The following is a 19,579-nucleotide window of genomic DNA, read 5'->3' as shown; positions in this document are numbered from 1 at the left end:
ATAAATATGTCACATTAACTGTTTATTGTCATTAATATTTTCACTCACTATTGAGTAAACCATTACATTGGTTTAGACACAGACAATTTCTGAACAAAGTGATTCCAAAGCATCTTTTCTGCATATCAACCAATTTTCAAATAAACTATTCTCTTTGAAACAGAAAGCCAGTTTACTTTGTAATGCTCTTTGCTGTAGGTCTATAACTTTTACAAATCAAAGTCAAATAGAAGTGATTATCCGTTAGTTTTCGATAAAATGCATGAGTTGAATAGATGAATGGAAAGCATGCTGATCTGTTTTAAAGCCGTTTCATAGTATCTGGTCAATAATGGCTGTTCCGTTATTCGATCGGAGTTAAATCACTTGTAAATTTATTCAAGACATAAGCTCAGAAAAAACTTCTTGGCTTCCCTGTGGGAACAAAAATCAGTTCGAAGAATAGGAAGTAATCTAGGTAATTGAATAGAATGAAATTTTAATGCTTTAAAGTGGCACGTTTGCACAGTGGCCGATTTCAATAGCAATTCTACAACTTTGTCTAAGTGGAATCCAAAAAAAAAATTTTTAACTACTAATTGATAATCCTTTAAGAGCGCCCATGACTTGGAAACAAAAGAACACGATTTTAAAGACAATAAAAAATTGCCCAGATACATTTGAACACCTGCATGTTGTTGGTTGGATTATGTAACTACAGGAGATTTTAAGCAGGCAATTGTTTAATCAATTATTTTTATTAATATTGGCCGGCATGCTTTGTAAGTCTAAGCAGGAGAAGTTCAGCCACCTTTATGCTAATCAAATATTTTGATCTACCTACACCAATGACTTAACTAAATATTTGAAAACATCGAAGTATGCCATAGATCTATTATATTTATTGTCTTGATCTTGCCAAAGAAACATTTAAAATGTTATGGGAATTGTCAGTAGAATATGACACTATTTTGAATAATTTGGAGATAATTTTTGAAAAAATACAGAACCAGACGCGTTTGCTTTCTGTTAAATGCCCGCAAAACCTTGATAAGCAAGGTGTATGTTAGAGGAAAAACTACTGAGAACTGGAAGTTGCCATCATTCTATTTAAATGAGCGGCAGTTATAAATGTGCAAGATACATAATGCAGTGCAACATCACAAGTCTGTTAGGAAACCGGACTATACACATTCCCAGGAACGCAAGATCCGTTACTTCAAATATATGTGATTTCATTATTATAATTTAATTTAAAAATGGGGGGCGTGATTTTATTAAATTGCTATTAAAGCGTTGGCGAAGAATTAGGTAAAACAAGTAACATTAGGTAGTTAGCGTATAATAGAGTTCGAACGCGTTCTTATGGGGAAAGGGAAAACCATTTTTATATTTTTATATGGTCCCGCAAAGAGAAGAGACTTGCTTGCTTATAGATAAGGTATTTTTATAGTCTTTAGCATTGACTCTATAAAGCCACAACACAAATAGAAAAATAAAACAAAGATACTTTGATGAAATATTTAAATCAATCCTAAGTAAGTACGCGAGGAAAACGTAACCGGTTATTAAAAAAAGGAATATCTCTTTATTCAACAGACGATAGATATAAACTACTCTGAAGACATGGGGCTAGAACATCGTATTTTTCCCCTTGGAAACCTGGGAACCCTCAGAGAGATTTAAACTTTGACCAAGAAAATATGACAGTATTTAAGCACACAATTTAAGTTTGGGGCGCGCAGTGTATATAAATTTAAACATCACCCAGTAATTTTTCATTGAATTACATTTATAATACATTCGTTTTATTATTACAGATGATGAAAAAAAACTCATATAATAGACAAAATTTTCAGAAAAAATTAAAGGCGTGATGCTCGTATGTGTCTTGTTTTGAGATAACAGAAATAGGTAAATTAAAAAAACAGGCAGTTTTAAACAGTATACGCTCCATGTAATTTTATTCCATATTCTGGAATCAGATTTACAAATTTGGCCTTCTATTTCGATGAGCCTCCAAAAAGCTCCAAATTTTCTTTAACAATCGCTCTTACTTTTTTTATATTTTTAATATCTTTTGGTAAACTGTTAAACAACAGTTTTAAGAATAGTTAGCGAATAGTTGGCGAAAATATTGACTTAAAAATTGAAGAGTTATAATATTAGCCCGTTTCAAATTTAGAAATGTCATGGCAAGAAGATTAGCATGCATATTTGGAAATAAACAATACGTTTTGATATGATTTTCTAAACACTTTAGGCCGCATGAAACAAACATCGTTTTTCAAAACATCATTGCCTCTATTGTCTATAATATTACGTCAATTCTGCAGGCTCTTGTTTTAAAGTCTGGTCAAGGCAGTGACTTATTTTTCTATCACGTTCAAACTAATAGCACAAAAGCATCTCTAGTACCGCAGTACGCCCTCGAGAATCAAAATCAGATAGGTTCCACGCAGTACCAAGCAACATCCAACATTTATCTCGGAATCATTACGGTTTCAGGCGCATAATAAAAGAATATGAGGTGATTACAGCCGCAGTACTGGCTTAAAGGACTGCCATTGTAATGCGGCATATGGCAAACGCCATAACTCTAGGGTACTACCTATTCATAAACCATAATGAAGCACGACAAGCTGACCATTAGGACATAAATTTCGGTAAGCACGTAGTGCAAATATACGTCTTCGCTCTTGTGATCCAGTGACGGAGTTGCAGTAAAGAAGAAACATAAACATTTAATATTTTCAGCTTGTTCAGTGGTTAATTTTTATGCATTTTGTGTTGAGTTGGTACTTTTGCATCCCAGGCAATTATCTAGCAGGTTTTTAGAAAAAAATGTCTTAATCCAGAACATAAACAACATTTAATTAAAGTAAATAGGCGAAGCACCTAGCACGTTGTTTCGTCCATATTTAATGTGTTGAAACATTGTTTTTATATACATATAACAATTTTATTTGTTGCAAAATAATTGGTAGCTGTATTTGAATCCTACTATTTGAACAATTTAATGATGAAAAATGTAAAGCAGTTGTGGGTTTTATTTTGGGAACATGCAGTATAAAGCTAGCAGTTTCATCAGCAATCAATCAATCTCTCAGAAAGCAGTGATTAAATGGGTTGAAGTTAAAATGCGGCCACTTCGAAAATATAATTACAAGACCGATGAGTTGTCAGTAATGTGAAATTTCCATGTTCATTGTTAGTCTTCATTTGCATTTTTTATTCGTTGAAGTTTTGTTTTCGCCGCTCATTCTTAATTGTTTATAGTATGAAAATTAACAACAGGTGAAAGTGGAAAAGATGAATATTTTGTAAAATAAAACAAGGTGCGGTGTATCACCAACCTATTGCATAAAAAGAAGACCTTGATGATTTATTTTTCAAGTGACATATTTTAAGGCTTTAGCTGTATCAAGCTACAACTGAATATTACGTGTCCTCGATCTCAAGTATCTCAGACTGTAAAATAGTATTCAAAATAAAATAAATTCTATTGAAACTTGCCATTTTCGGGCCGTCTTGCATAGGCGGATGGATTCATGCTGAACGACCTGATTCTTCCGGCTCGAAGGTCCATTTGTTAGGTGCTGATAATCGAAATACGCGACACGTACTTTACGTAGTTAAAATATATAATTGCAATGTTTTCAATTACAGGAATTAGTTTTTAGTAAGAAACAATGTGGTAATAAAAAGTTGGTACAAATTGTTATTGCTCAAAATATATACGAAACAACAAAAGCTTTCGCATGTTCAATTGAATTTAATAATATCGTTTTCTGCTCTAGAGGTAATCAAATTCTTTCAAAAGTATTACAATTGGAGTAACTCAAAGGTTGTTAAATTATTGCTTAGAATGCAAAATTAGAGCCCAGGCAGAGTAGCATTCAATTAATTATTTTAGTTACATCAACATCGTGCATGAAATCAGCAAAAATCATGTCTACCTCTGTCTGTGTAGTCATAAGTAATTTCTATTACTAATAAGGTATTACTAATAAGAATTTTATTCAAGATTAAGGTGTGTGAAATCTAAAACAACCTATTAAAAAAATCAAGTGGTGAGCGTGTTTTCAAACCTGCAAATGTCAACGGAATAGGACCAAATAGCAAAATCTAACACCAAGAGCATTAACATTAAAAATGAAGTTAATATAATCGATTCCACAGTCTAGCAAAATTGTTAAGATTTCAAATCTAGGATTGTCAGATTTACTCATTAACTGTGAATTTATAGATGCGTTGTGCAAGAAACAAGTCCAATAACCACTCGTGGTGGTTCATTATCAGGTTTAGGAACGCTGCTGCTTCCATAAAACGATAAAATTTATTGGTTGCAGAACACAAGTCCACATCATGTAAAAGTTACTAAAATGCACGGTCTATGAGCAAGCAGGGTTTTTATTTTGTTTTCACCAACACGAAGTTTACGACTGTTGCTGCGCTGAGCGAATGATGGCGATTTTGCCGAGAATTTGAAAAAAAATGAGCCGTTTGTGGTGTAACTAGGAAGGCTCTGGTGGCAGATTTCTGCACGATTTATTTCGATTGGATACTTCTAGCCTGCAGCTGATCTCTATTTATCATCTACTAAGCAAGCTAATGCAGAAAACATAGATAGTTGTCTAAAAGTTACATTCAACGAATTAAGCTTCTTGGACGCAGTTCAGTAAATTTATATGTTGGATGGAACAACCATGGTAGCATGCCAACCTTTACTTTGTTACTGGAAATCAATTAAATAAAACATGCTTTGTTATCATCAATTTCAACATTTAAACGCATTGTCATTCGTCCGTTTTACAACTTTATAAATTGATGGTTACAGGTTACGGTTAATTCATTTGCTTACTACTAAGTTGAAAATTGTGTTTCTAGTAGAGGTAATGAGTAGTATTTAATTTCATCTACAAGGTGACTGGCAGCAAAAATTTTACGTGTTTTAAGGATCTAGAACATTTTTTTGAAGAGTTTTTAGAATTGAAATATGTAGATGTGCAGTACAGTTACTAGAGTAGCCATTTCTCGAGTACAAAGTTTTAAAGCTGCCGAAGGAAGTCATCCGCGAATCGCTAGCAGTTTATAATGTTTTTTATGGTCATTCGTTCCACAAAATTACTTTATTTTGCACTTCCTTACGAGTTTGTCCGCAATTGAAATTTGCATTCGCTGCATTTAAGAGATGTTTGTTTGCTTGTATTTTATACATGGTTTTAGTAAATTTGCCTTTAGGTTCATTTTGTTGATCATCGCGAAAACAATTTCCATCTGTCTAAAAGCACTGGCGTTGCGACTTAAAAAAATTAAAATAAAAGCACATATTTAAATAAAAAAACGTAAATTGGATCAAGCCCAAAAAATCGCTGTTAAATACCACATTTATGTTTGTAGAATGTTTGTATTTTTCTTCTTTGTGCCTATTATGAAATGGTTTTTCTATTCGGATTTTTAAAATGTTTCTCAGTTTTATCTCGATGTGTTTAAATCTCATCTATAATTTTAGTCCCAAATTGTCCCTGTTCAAAATTAATAATGAAGTTAATCATACATCTACTTTTACCACGTAGCTTTGATAGAAAGATCTGTTTTGAAAATGTCGTTCTTTGCAGATAAAATGTATTGTTTTCTTATTAAGATTTTCTCTCCACATTTGAATTCAACCAAATAGTTATTTGTTTTGCAGTGTTTGCTTACACCATATTTATATGTTGTTAACAACATATTTATATGTGTTATATTACAGTTAACAGACACCATATTAATGCAATAAAATATATATAATATAAAATACATTTAAATAAAAAATATCTACTATCGTAACGTGTGTCTGGTAGTACTAGACAATTTTCAGACAAAACGATTCACAAATAAATATATATTTTCAAACAGCTTTTGCACTGTTGGCATTCCATGGTCTATTCTATGGTTTCAGTGAGCTCTGTAATTGCACTTTAAATAGTTAATGTAAATGCATTAAGTTGAAAACGATATTTCCGCAACCGGCAAAGAGCTCGATGGAAGCTAATGTTCTAATAAAATGGCTTTATTATTTTGATATTTTAATGAGTCCATTTAAATTCCAGCAGTTGGATGCAAAAACGAGAACTGGAATAATTGCAAGATCAATCCAAAGCGATTTAACACTTGGTTAAGGTTCTTGCTGTTAAATCAGTTTAAGCTTTAATTGAAACTTTTCTAACAAATTGAGTGGATTTTTTCACTAAACGTTTTTCAGTTTCGTCTGCCTATTGTCCTAAAACGGACAAATTTGATCTCCATTGTAAAATCAAATGGCGTTCAGACGGTTTTTATAAGCTCAATATAGTGGATACCACATTTTGCAATTAATCCCCAATTACAAAGCATTCGGCATTCTGCTGGATAGTCACTTCACGTCACACGTTCTTTTATTTTTACTGAATTTCTTCATTTCTTTTCACGCAAATCTGAACAATGGAAAGCTAAAAAATCACGTACCTGAATGGCGTAACCGTACAGTTTTATTTTTTTACGGTCTTGCTGATATTAGGTAAAACCTCTTCTATACGTTTCTTGAACCGCATAGTTTTAAATTTGTATCCAATCACTTGTTGTTGATAACCATTTATTTGTAAATTACGGTTTGCATCGCTTTGTTTCACCAAAGCCGTTGTAGGTACATCCGAATTATATAGTAGAAATATTCAGTGGAACAATAGCGGAATAATAACACAACACTTGTTATAGTGATATAATAATTTATGTCACCGTTAAATGCTAATAATATATGTTTTTAGTAGGCTGCAGCTTTCGGTCCATTAAATTGGCTAACTAGTAGCAACTTAAACCTTTCTCTAATGTTAATTAACTGTACTTTACTTCAACCAGATGAAAAAGTCACTGAGTACATATCCGGCAAATCATGTTCCAAATAGGGCGCAAAAAATTAGTAGATGCTTTAATATCAAATCTAAATTGAACAATATCGTATCCCTATTAATTTCATCAATGTAATAAAGGTCAATTTGTGAAGATGTCGGCATTAAAGATACAACTTCCGTAATTAGCAGTCTTGTCAGAACATTTCTAGGTCCATTAAAGGCAATGTAAGGCTTAATTTTCACATTGTAATTAGTTTTAGCACTTATGCCTGTCAGTTTTAACAAATGAGCTCACCTTTGATGTCTTGAGTCCATGTTTACTTGCTTTTTTGCTCATTTTGATTGAGTGCTGGTGAAATAATCGCTAAGTAGTACAAAAAATAAGTACTCTTGATCTTGGAAAACACAGTTATTATTACATTAAGGGTGCCTCAAAGTTAGATCAAAGTTGCTATTGCTGTAGCACTTTTACTTACTATTAATAAAATGGTTTGCTTTAATAATGTACATTAAATGGGCACTTTTTTGAAATTTATAATTTTACTTATAACTATTGATTAAAACAATATTACTTTTCTGCTGTTCATTAAACTTATTTTGAAGCTATGGTAGTAGATAATAAACTTATTTTTTAGTTTGGGCCGTAAGGCACACATAATTTTAAATTATATGCAAAAATCGCACCTTTTATATATAAAGCTGCCGTAACAGAAGTTTGAACTTGCATTTGTGTTAATGATCAGCTAAGACACTAATAAAAGTCGGAATCGTAATAAATGTTTCCCAAAGTTATGTATTTTTGTACTGGTTCATAGGAGCGTATCTGATTAAACCCAGCAAAAATGTATGTAATTTATGGGTAATATTTGACCCGTCAATTTAAAAAAATGAGATAAACCAACTATTTTTTTACAGTTCGTGTATCGAACCGAAGTGCTAAGTGCTTACAGAGTATTTTGAAAGTTTTCGAATTATTCTCATAAGTAAATCATGTTCGTTAATTTCTTCACTTCTTTTTACTTGACTTTACTTGAACAAAAGCGCGATTACCTTCTACCTCCCCGGGACTTTCAAGGGTAACCAAAACACTATTATTAAGCACTGTTTCCTGTACTGGCAGTCTTATTAGTTTTATATGCGTTACTTAATTCATTTAACTAACCAGATCTTAGATCTTAAAAAACTTCTAGGAGTAACACATAGCTTGTAGTAGTTTCCAAATAAGGTCTGTTTCATCTTTCCCAGATCCTTTATTCAAAATGTAAATTAAAACACTAATTATAGTGTTTTGCTGGAGGAAGTGGTAATATATTACAAATAACCGGTAAAAGCATTAACAACATATCCTTGATTCCTTAATTTAATTTAGTTTAGTTTCTTATACAGCCAAGAGCAAATCATTTAGTGTTTATTCATACTTGTTTTATTATATTAAATGAATTACAAATTCCTTTTAAACCGTCAATAGTTTCGACATCAATATTCATAGCCACTCAGGTTATCGGTTTGACGATTGCCTACAAGTAATTTAATTTATGTGCAATCACTACGTCATTGGTCATTGATTTTCTAATAAATGTTAAAATGTCAATAATAAAGTTTTCTATTAAAATTCTTGCAAAATTCAGTACGTTTCTTAGCCGTTGATGTGTGGAATCCGGAAACTTACGAAACGAGCTGTGGTTTTACTACTTAAATAACATCCTTTAAAATTGTTGTAATTAGCACAACTGATCTTATAATTGGTCTTAATGTACCGTACCTATTTTTATGTTAATTGGCAAAACCGTTTTTCCACTTTTAAATTTACATTATTTCAGTTCCAAGGGTTTTACCGTGCGGATAATCTTGATAGCTTGCACATACAACGTCGAAATTTCAGAAGTTAAAAGAAAATTTCGTCGTGTATTTCTTATCTGTAAAACTGAAATTTAATCGTATAATAGTTATGCTGTTTTCAAGATTTTATTTTTCCACTACGGTATTTTTATAGCAAAAATGCTGAAACATTTCAAAGGACATGACAAAACGCTATTTATTATTGACTTTGACCTTTACAGGTTTACTTTACGATTAAATTCTAAGTTATAATAGTGTTCTGTCTAACTAATTTATTAATTGCTTAATTGAACTAATAGCCCACATTTAGAAGCACCAAAAAAATGCAATTTTCCTTCGTAGTAATTAATCAATTTCTAACCAAATTACTGAGAAATGGAATTCCCAGTTCAATTAAAATATTATCTATTGTAGAGTTTTAGAAACAGTTTAAAAGAAATCGTATTAGTTTCAATTTAATTGACAAAAAAATATTTAAAAAATCTTTGTTCAATCAAATCAAAATACTATTTCATTTTTGAAGTTGGTAAATAAAAATGAGAACTTTGTTTTTATTATCAGATGAACACAGAAAGTGGGACCTTTGGATCAATTGTGGCACCTATGTTTACATGAAAATGTTGATAAAATATAAATTTCGCACCGAATAACTTTATTGCTTAGAGCCAATGTGTTATTAAATATATCTTATAACTTAATAAAATCGTTTTTTATTTAAATTTCATGTCAGAGATCAATATATTTTATTTAATGAAGACCATTTAGGTGTCATTTTATCATTAATTAACACGTACTATATGAAGCAAGTCGCTGTCTCTCTTCGAATCACTCTATATATTCCATCCACATCCATCAGAATAGTCAGACTGTGAAGCAAGACACGCCCTAAATAAACCTTTCAACCGGCGATGAAATCATTCTTGGAACACAATTCAATATTGTAATCAACCTAAATTAAATCAACAAATCTGAACAGTCGTACAGGAAGTTGAAATCGTACCAAATAAAGGCAAGAGAATAAAGGAAAGGACAAACAGCACTTTGTGTAAAATCATGTGGGATTTTCTCTAAAAACGTTCGTAGTAATGTTGCAAAACAATCAGATGTATGTTTGCCATTTGTGAAATGTGAAATACCCACGGCCTTTTAACTTGAATCATTTGCATCTGATACCGTTAGGTTTTAAGACCTAAGAGGAATCATCAAATTAAGCTAGACTAATTATAAGTACAAGTGCTAATTTAGATTAGTTTCTGATTTACAGATCAATGCCATGTATGTCTTGTGTGTTGTTTTCACATTTTGATTTGATAAAAGATTTTGCCTCAATTTATCTACATAATAAAATAATATGTAGTGGCTTAATTAATAAATCATTTTTATGTGTTATTATATACATATCTTTAGGTAAAATTCAAATTTACCCAATTCCGCTTCTTGTAAATTGAATTTCATTTGTTCTTTTACTACTTACTTGAATTTGATTACTTGATAAGTTGATTTATCGAGAGTATTGACTCGTATTATTGACGATGTTACGAAAAAAATGTGTCCAACACTGATTAAAAAACAACGATTTTTCTATTAAGATAAATCAAGGAATTGCTACATGTTCTCTTAGAGTTTCTCTTTTTTAGTAATTCCTTTTAATTTCGCCAATTGGATTATTATTACAAACAAAATAATGGATCGAAACTAAAAAAAAGCATTATCTTTATCATCATATTATAAAATTAATTTATATTATTAAAAAATTTTGGTGCGCGGCCAAACTTGTATCAAAACAGCGTGTTTCCAAGAACATCCAGCGCTTCAGATCTTTGAAACTTTAAACTCGCCTGGCGCTAAAACGGTCTCCTAAATTTAGTTTGGCCCTGGAACAACTGTTTATGCCAAGTCCATAAGCTTTTTAAGAGTTTCTTCTATCTTCGTCTAATAGTCATTCTTTAAATGGCGGTTTGACGATTTAATCCCGCTTTTGCAGCTCATCCCGTTCTCTAAACACGAGGAGCTGTTATAAAGACCAGCTTTAAGTTCGAATGTTGCGTAAAACCAGGAATATTTCTAAAATGATGATTGGTATAGGAAAGTGCACTAGAGGTGTGATAAACGTTTATTTTTCTGTAACGTCACAACGTTCCAGTTCCACCTTGGTAATACGTTCCAAAATGCGGTTTCAAACGGAACATGTTACTTCTTAAATGTTTCATCAAACATGCAGAATGATGATGATAGTAGAAATAGTGATGGTGAACTATTAATAAACTCAAAAAATTATGTTTGGTATGGCAAACTGCACAATTTAAAAGCTATCTAAGAAGATAAATTCGAATTTCTTTTAATAACTGACCCAGTTAGAGGGTACAGAGTGAAAGAAGTTTTACCCTTGCCAATATTCAGATCCAATTTCCATCCAAACTGTTGCAACTACAAATTTTCTTATAGACAGTGAATGTGTCGATAATACACTTTGCAAACCATCTCATGTTCTATTTTGAGTATTTTGTTCGGAAAATCGTGTTTTCATCCTTCAAATCATCATTTTCTCAAAAAAATGCAAAAATCATCCATAAATAAAACATTGACAGGTAACATAAAGTTTCTCAATGGCTTTCAATTTTGCAAAATAAGATTTTTAGACAAAATCACTTGCTTTAGAACTAATTTTCAATTACCCAAATCGGGCCCGTATTAAGGGAGTTAATTATTTGCTCATACTGCAGAATGAGTTCCCTTGAATGTTTTAATAAAGTAATATTTTTACTTTGCTCCAATTTGAAGCTCCATAATTAGAGACATATATCAGTCGAATAGAGAAATAAAAGGAAATAAATTGAATAATGTCTGCAACTTTAATTAATCTGTATTATTGGCAGAACGAGGAGGATTGTCATATAAAACATTATACTAAAGAAAAAAGTGGACAAGCAAGATATGGAGGTCAGTTCCACATTATTCTTTGCCATCAAAGTCGTTTTACAAAATGAAAAAAAAACAAAAATAGAGAAAATAAATATCAACGAATGCTGGTCAATTTGGTTATGTTTATTTATCTATGGTTGTTAAATTTAATTAGATTACATAAATAGTTAGAGCATTTATGTGTAAAACTTCACATTCAACAAGTTTTTTTAACTAAAAAAAAATTAGAACTAAAATGACAAACAACAGTTAAAAATCTTAATCCTACAATAGCATATAATTTATGAAACCCTGTCCCTATAGTTATATCAAAGATAACATTATGAATACTATCTACATTCGAAAATTACCCTGGATAAATCATGCATGTAACATAAATTAGAATCTGAAAACTTCGGTTAGGTCTAATTCTTATAATAATCGTTTATACATATTTTCTATAATTCTATGGTGTAGCCATTCAAGTTAATAGTCATATATCCGGAAGCATTTTCTATATGACTAAGAAAAACATCGAAGCTAATAAACAATGATAATGCCAATGGAATGACACAAAAAAGCAATTTGCAGAGATGTTTCACGATACGTGTGTAACTTTGAATTCCTCTTATTTCTACCTGAAGAGGGTCAGAGATTAGCGCATTAGGATCTAGTGGAATTCCGGAAGGTAACCATTTGGTTTGAAGAATATTGTAATTTTCGCGGATCTATTGATCACTTTCGAAATAATAACATTAAACATGCAAAAATAGTGGTCAAACTATCAATACAGCTATATTATAAAACCTTAGTCAATTGCGGGATTAAAATAAATAAGTAATTTTTCGAAGAGACTGCGAAGTCTTCATTAAAAAAATGAGGCTTAAAATTAATATACCTACTTGTTTTTGTCCTTGACCAGTACATTGACCATCCAATACGTTTTTCAATGAACTTTTGATTAGAATTTCGAACTTCTTCGCCAGAGGCAATTTTGCCACAACAAAATTGCGCTTTTTTGTGACTAACATGGAAATTTTCATAGCATTTTGACGCGGAACTAAAAGTAATTAAGCACAAACCGAAGAACATTTAACTTTAAATGTATACATCAGGCTTGCTACAGTACCAGCATACATGAAAAAAAACTGTTAATAAGCTTGAGCAGGCAAACGTTTGCATATCAAAAAGGATACTGTGCTTATTCGATTTTCACTTTTATCAATGTTGCTCAATAAATTTAGAAGCAAAAAGGTAAATATTTTAACATAATGTAGTCGGAAGAGAAATCACACTTTTTGTATAAGACATGCAGCTTTATGCGTTGAGTTTATTTAAAATGACAGTCCTGTTTAAACTGCTACTTACGACTTCGAGCTTTGGGTTTTAGAATACACATAATATTTTTCACAAACGTTCTTGGGGCAGTTTTATTCAAAACATGGAACTTCGGAAGTTAAAACTGCGGCTTGTTTCGTGATGCAATCAGACATACACTTATTATCGACATAGCTAAATTGGTTGAAAAATATTATTCGTAAATATTATTAGTAATATATAATTAAGGCTTACAAAGTTAAGTGTCTGGACCCTCTCTTGGAACAAAATTAATATTTTTTCTACACATTTTAATGAAAAAGTATTCTAATAGAAATGTTTGTAATTTTCAAGTACTTTGATAGAAATTTAATATAGTAGAAATTTAACTTAAGAACATTACGGAACGGATTAGTTTTATATTGACTGAAAATGCTATAATTTAAGCCCCTAATTTTTTAAATAAAAAATTGCAATTTTTTAACCCCGTTTTGAAAAGTGAGAAACCTTGAAAAGGACAACTACTTTCTACTACATTTCAGATGTTTTAATATACGGCTCGTTTCGCCTGAGAGTAAGCAGGTAAAGCCAATATTAAGGCAAAAAATGCATAAAACTGGGTTTTACTCATCATATTTCTTATAAATTTCTTTTTACCCATTTTTATCATCTGTGTTACGTGACGTCAACGTTACGGGTATTGATCAAATCAGTTTGCATTCTGCATAATACATGCATGTAGCAATGATAATGAAACTTTCACAATTGGTTGCGTAATTTCGAATTGCATTTTCTCCCTAATGGTATCCTCTGATTCGTGCAAGAGTATGATCCATGGAGCTTATCGATGGACAATCGAAAATACATATGTATGTTGGTAAAATTGAACACTATCGGCTGCGTTTGTTGCATCATTTATTGAAAACTATGGGAAACGCTCACTCATTTTTTGAATAAAAATACATCGTTGCTGAATAGCATACAAATTTCGTTTTCAGAATGTTTCTCTAACAATGATTTAACAGCGCCTTCATTTACCAAACAAGCTTTGAATACGGCTGACGAATTTATATTCAACTGCTGTAATAACTTAAAATACAAAGAAGCATTCAAAAGACCCAGACTTTGAGATTGTCAGGTTTTTAACCTTTACTTCCAGGTTGTAAAAATTTAATTATAAAACAACTAAACGATTAAGCAATCTTAAACAAGTTCTCTTAAACCGTAAAATAACTGACATGAACACTGTGACTGTTTTAGTTCGTAACACCTATGCACTAATTAAATAATTAACATTTCCAGCGCTCATTGAAGATTTAGTTACTACGTTTTATTTACGATGTTTTTATGGCCGATCTGTTGAATTGGGTTTTGACGAAACTTTAATTTTGTGCTTGATTTTGGCCTTCTCTTCGATGTTCCTAGGACAAACGAATACAATTAATTTTATAGATTTTTTATTAACTTTGTATTGGTGAATTATTGTTAAATCTATAATTGACTTGACTGATCTGAATTATCGAAAGATTTGTTAACGAAATGCATAGCAAATTATTCATCGTATCATGTTGTACATATAAAGTCGCCTAAGATATGATCAGATAATTAGTATGCTTTTGCCGTGATATTCATGTAGATATAATTATCTGGATACCTGAGTTGACAACAAATCAGCAATTTCAAGCGTTTAACTAAGTGAAATATTATAGAATATTTCATAAGCAATTATTCCCTTTTCAAAACCGCATTAGAAAGGTATGTCATTAAATTTGTTGTATATAATACAACGTGAATGCAAAAGTATGTTTTTGAATATATTCGTAATATATCCATGTAAATACTTCACTCATTTGATAGCTAATAGTTAATACCATTGAAACCAAGCAAATGTTGTCAGATTTTAACAGTTTGAATGGCAGAAAAATTTCGCATTCATTAAACAGATTAGCGAGATATTGTTTGTATGATTAGTTCAGACACTTATATTTTGCAATTACCGAAAGTTAAAATACCATCAGAAATGTATGCACCTGCTGGCAGTTAAAGGCAACAGTAATTCGCAAAGTGATTTTGCAACAAAAAAAAACCACGGCAGTCAAGTCAGCATTAAGTTGTAGATCTCAATACGAATAATGACTTAAAATACAGTTTAATTAAAAATTAAACTGAATGATTTCCGATTCTAAATGATTATTTGTGTCAATGACCCAATGGAAAATAATATAAATCAAAACACATCGACAGCCAGTATTAAAAATATATATATATTAAAAATTATTTCTGTAAACTGTTATTTGTCCTAAAAGCAAAGTAGAAATCGAACAAACAACTAAGCTTTCTTTAGTTCTACTAACGTTGACCGAAATATACTTCACAATCATTATAATAATAATTTATTTCAATACGTTTCTCAGAATTGTTCTTCTGTTTTTCTCACATGAAGCATTGAAAGTTGCCACAGTTGCATTTGGTTTAACCACTATTCTAAAGAGTCTATGCAAAATGAACAGTATTTGTTTTAGGTAAATGTTTATTAACCACAAGTGAACGGTTATCAACGCTGTATTTCTGTGCTAGTAAACTATTAAACCGGCCTTATGTAATACTTAATGTAAATTGTCGGATATGATTTTCTAGTAATTCGTCATGGTGCATTAATGTTTCAATTATAAGTATTCTGTAGTCTAATGAGTCAAATTAATAAGTTGCCTTGCTAGATTTTGCACATTTCCATTTTGCCATATATTTTGGTCTTAGCTATGTTTGCAACTTTTCTGCTTTTCTTCCTTACTACTTCATGTATTTTACTTTAACTACTCAGCTGAAATTTTTTCTATTTCTCTGAATGTGATAAGTATTTTTATATGTAATTAAAACATGAAATGTGGCTTCCGCAAAACTTTCAAATTCTTGACGACCGCATGTGAATGGTTTGCCATATATTTCCGCCTATTTTGACCTTAAAACAATCTGGACCAGCAGACGTACGTAATATCTTAGGCAGAGATTATAATTGGCTGACCTCCATACCAAAATCTTACTTCTTGTCGCACCTACTTATTGATCATGACAACATACTGAAAATACTGTAGCTGCACAAAACAGCATCTATCTCACCTCCGATAAGCCGAAGAAAATGAGATACGACATAATCCATGTGCGAGAGGACTGAAAACGATTTCTCTGTTTAAGTCCTACTTTCTTAAGTCTTGCTAAATGAATTCATCTGTATAGGAGACTGGTTTGTCTTGACTTGGCTGCATAACGGTAAATTTTGACGGTAAAAGTAATAATAAACATTGCTGATGAAAAAAATAAATATTTGTCATGTGCTGCAAACATGTCTTGAATCATTAAAATCTTGTAATTAATACAGGTTCTTCGGGTGCTTTAAGTGCCTCAAATGTCAACGTGCCTTCGCTCCGATGCACTAACATGTTTTCAACATTTTACTCTACCAAGCAATAAAAATCTATCTACCAACCAGAAACCAACAATGTTTGCATTGATTTTGTTCTAGTGTGAGTTTTGTTGTACGTTTAAACAAGTTTGAGTAAAACTTAAATATTGATTCCAATAGAAAAAAGCGTGCCGTTTTATAAAATCTCTTTCAAATCTACTAAAAATTGATTGTAAACTCAAGATTCAATAAAATTTTCTGTAAAGCTTAAAGCTTCCACATTTTTTTAAACGTGACGTTTTGTACCTTGCAGTATTTCTCGGAATGCTTGTTCAGTGTTTAATGGAAACAGCCCATCTAATTCTATTGTGTTGTACTTATATTTGCTTTCTTTCTTCACAGTACATTGGGTTGATTACTTCATGCAATTAAACGACAATTTACTTAACAGTATGGATAATTAATTTAACACTTCATACATCCTGAGTCTTCTAAAACGAATTAAAACTTGTTCATCGACTGATTTTCTAGGCTTGTTACCTCGTAATGCACAAATTAAAATGATTCAGCAGAATATGATCTGAACATGAAATTAAATCTTTCATATAGTTTTAGTATATTGAAGTTTGTCATCATATGAACCAAAGCATTAAATTGGGTGTGTGAAAACAATAAAAATAAGAAATATAAAAAATAGAGGATCACTCCACTTTTCAACAGTTTTAATAATTCTGAAAAATAAGCAGTTAGTGAAGGAGCTGAAATGAGATTTGAGAAACAGTGTTCACAAGAAATTTTGGCTGAGTTTCTATACATATTCCTTAAATAAATAACGACAATTTCTATATTGATGCGTAAGAACTGATGTCTCTCTGAAATATACTTATTCTTGTTTTTTCTAAAATTTGCTTATAGTGTTATTATCAATGAGAGTCTTGAAATAAAAAAAAAACTCTTTGACGTAGTTTTTCACATTTTGATATGCTGCTATATAGACTTCAGATCCTAATTTCCCATGCAAATTCAATCGCAACATTCTTAATTAAATACCGGTATGTTTAACATTTTTACATACTAGTTCAAGTCTGCATATTTGCTACCTTCAAACATAATTCCAGAGTGTATACTTAAAAATCATCAACAGATACAGAAGTAAAATTATTACTCATCAACTTGGCTAGAAATATTTTAATTTCCCATTGCAAAACCCGCGAAAGATCCTTAAAATGTAGCAGCGAAGGACCGGCTTAAAGAAATGTGCGCAACAAAAACACAAAAGATAGAAAGAGCTTAGCTATAAAACCGATTAAGAAATAGAAATATTAGCAAGACCAGAACGTGGAGCTGGATCCTCTAAGAACTAAAATAATATAGATTCAACAAGAGAACATCGGAATCGAAAAAACCAATAGAAAGTAACAATATTTGACAAAAAATCATGGATTTCATGAACAAAGAAGAAAAACATGAAGCAAGCCGAAAAAGTAGATAGAGGTCGAGTAAAGATACTAAGAAAAATGCTGGATGTCACTAATATGCTTCCAAATAACAACTCAAAATTTTGAAATAGAAAAAGTTTTGTCACAAAAATTTGCTTCAAATATTTTCTTAGTAAAGCCATACGATAATTAATTAACTTTTGTTTGCCTACTTTCACTAATGTTCTGAATTAGCCATTAAATTCCGCGTATAATTCTAAATAATTAAATAATGCACAGATTACATTCGCTTAATTATATAATCAAATATAAATTTAGAAAAATTTATAGCTAATGAGCTTAATTAAATCGAAACTAATTTCAACTACGAAGCAGTATGAAATTGAAATCGGAAATTCTAGAATGTGCCTACTTTTGGAAATATCAAAATTGCAGAAAATACTGCTAAGACCTTTTCTCGATACTTAATGGAAATCCACAGTTGTTAAGGACATCTGATGATTTTTTAAAATACATTGTCAATTGTAAACTACATTTTAAAATCCAGCAAAAAGTTTTAATTTTTCTTTATTCGTCAATGTATTGGTATTGGTTGGAAGCTAACTTTTGTATAGTTTATGTACACCACTTTGTATGTTGAAAATCGGTTTCAACTCATATACAAGAGGTTAGCAGTTTTTAGCACCCCTCATTTGCTCATTGGAATACAGATAGCAAAGTATTTTTTATTGTACTTTTCGGCTTTGACTTGAAGCGTTTTCGAAGATTGTTTGGCAAGCAAACATTATATTGATAAAAAAAATTGTAAAACTCGTTTGTACATGCCAGTTTATAATTAGTAAATATAGTAAGTAGCTGCAATATACTATTTCACATTTCAGTTCAAATTGTTGACACATTTTTCGATTGACTGCATGGAACAATTTCGACACGAAATTGTTTGCTGATTTAGTTGTTGATTTACATATCTATTTCAAAATCTTCTAGACATTACTTTAGAATTCGAATGTTGCACTTTATAATCCTATTTATAAATGCCAACATTTAAACGCATATATTTATGCTAAACACGCCATATTTAAGAAGGTAATTTATAAACTGTCGATTTTATTAGTGCTTACCATTTAAAGAGTTGTTGTGAACAAAGCAGCTTGTGAATAACACATCCGTGAAGTATTCTAATATCCAAAATAAAGCCACTCTAGAGTTGTTAAAGGTCACTTTTAGCACTACTGGTTCCTTTAAAAGGCCACTATAAACAAACACTCGCGCAATTTGAATTTGCTAAGTTCGCGCCAAGAACCCGATATATTGCAATTTGGTACTAAGAGTTAATTGGGCAATATTTAGTCGAAGTTGGTACGGTACCTTCGCTTGCAAACAATTATGTTGACATTTAGAAGGCGCTCTACGCGGCGCACCTGTACGCCAGGTTCACCTATGAATTCAACTTTTACTGTGACTTCAAGAAACGGTGGTACCCGAGATTGTAGGTAGTACCGGTGTTATTGAGCCAGGTAACGTCCAGGTACCAGGAAAAGTAGATAGTTTGCGCTCCGGCAAAAACGGTAACGATAAATTACAGAATACATTTAAATAAAGTACATGCTCTAACTGAGCTATTTAAATCCCTATAAGAACTAAAATATAACATTTTTTATTCTCCTGAAGATAATACATTTTCGTAAACGTGTAAGATTTATATTAAGTCTTGCTTGTCGAATTACTTTTTATGGTTGATAATTAGTTTCTCATTTAGTAGAAAGACTCTTCAATAAAGACAATTTGAATTAAATGTCCAATGCGTATTAATTTTCTTGAAAATATTTTTT

At 31.3% G+C, this 19,579-nt stretch overlaps 1 protein-coding gene and 1 long non-coding RNA gene across 3 annotated transcripts in view; both read right to left on the bottom strand.

The window, feature by feature from the left end:
• LOC109546174 (cadherin-99C) overlaps positions 1-19,241 on the bottom strand; it is a 38,735-nt gene extending 19,494 nt beyond the window's left edge. Inside the window, exon 1 of one of the 2 annotated variants that reach the window (XM_019917027.2) lies at positions 18,869-19,241. In XM_019917027.2, the coding sequence (XP_019772586.2) occupies positions 18,869-18,871 (3 nt within the window). In that variant the 5' untranslated portion in view covers positions 18,872-19,241. The remainder of the gene's footprint in view (positions 1-18,868) is intronic. The other variant, XM_019917026.2, reaches the window with a different exon arrangement.
• LOC125505235 lies at positions 13,804-16,879 on the bottom strand. Its single transcript, XR_007282028.1, has 2 exons — positions 16,615-16,879; positions 13,804-14,329 (listed from the first exon to the last, which is right to left on the bottom strand). It is a non-coding gene; the product is annotated as an uncharacterized LOC125505235 (long non-coding RNA).
• Positions 19,242-19,579: the final 338 nt, after the last annotated feature.

This window comes from Dendroctonus ponderosae, unplaced genomic scaffold, assembly GCF_020466585.1.
Source record: "Dendroctonus ponderosae isolate FM_Combo_2020 unplaced genomic scaffold, Dpon_F_20191213v2 Dpon_F_20191213_7, whole genome shotgun sequence".
Taxonomy (NCBI): Eukaryota; Metazoa; Arthropoda; class Insecta; order Coleoptera; family Curculionidae; genus Dendroctonus; species Dendroctonus ponderosae.
The sequence above is the reverse complement of the archived record's forward strand: the minus strand, read 5'-3'. Positions and strand labels throughout refer to the sequence as shown.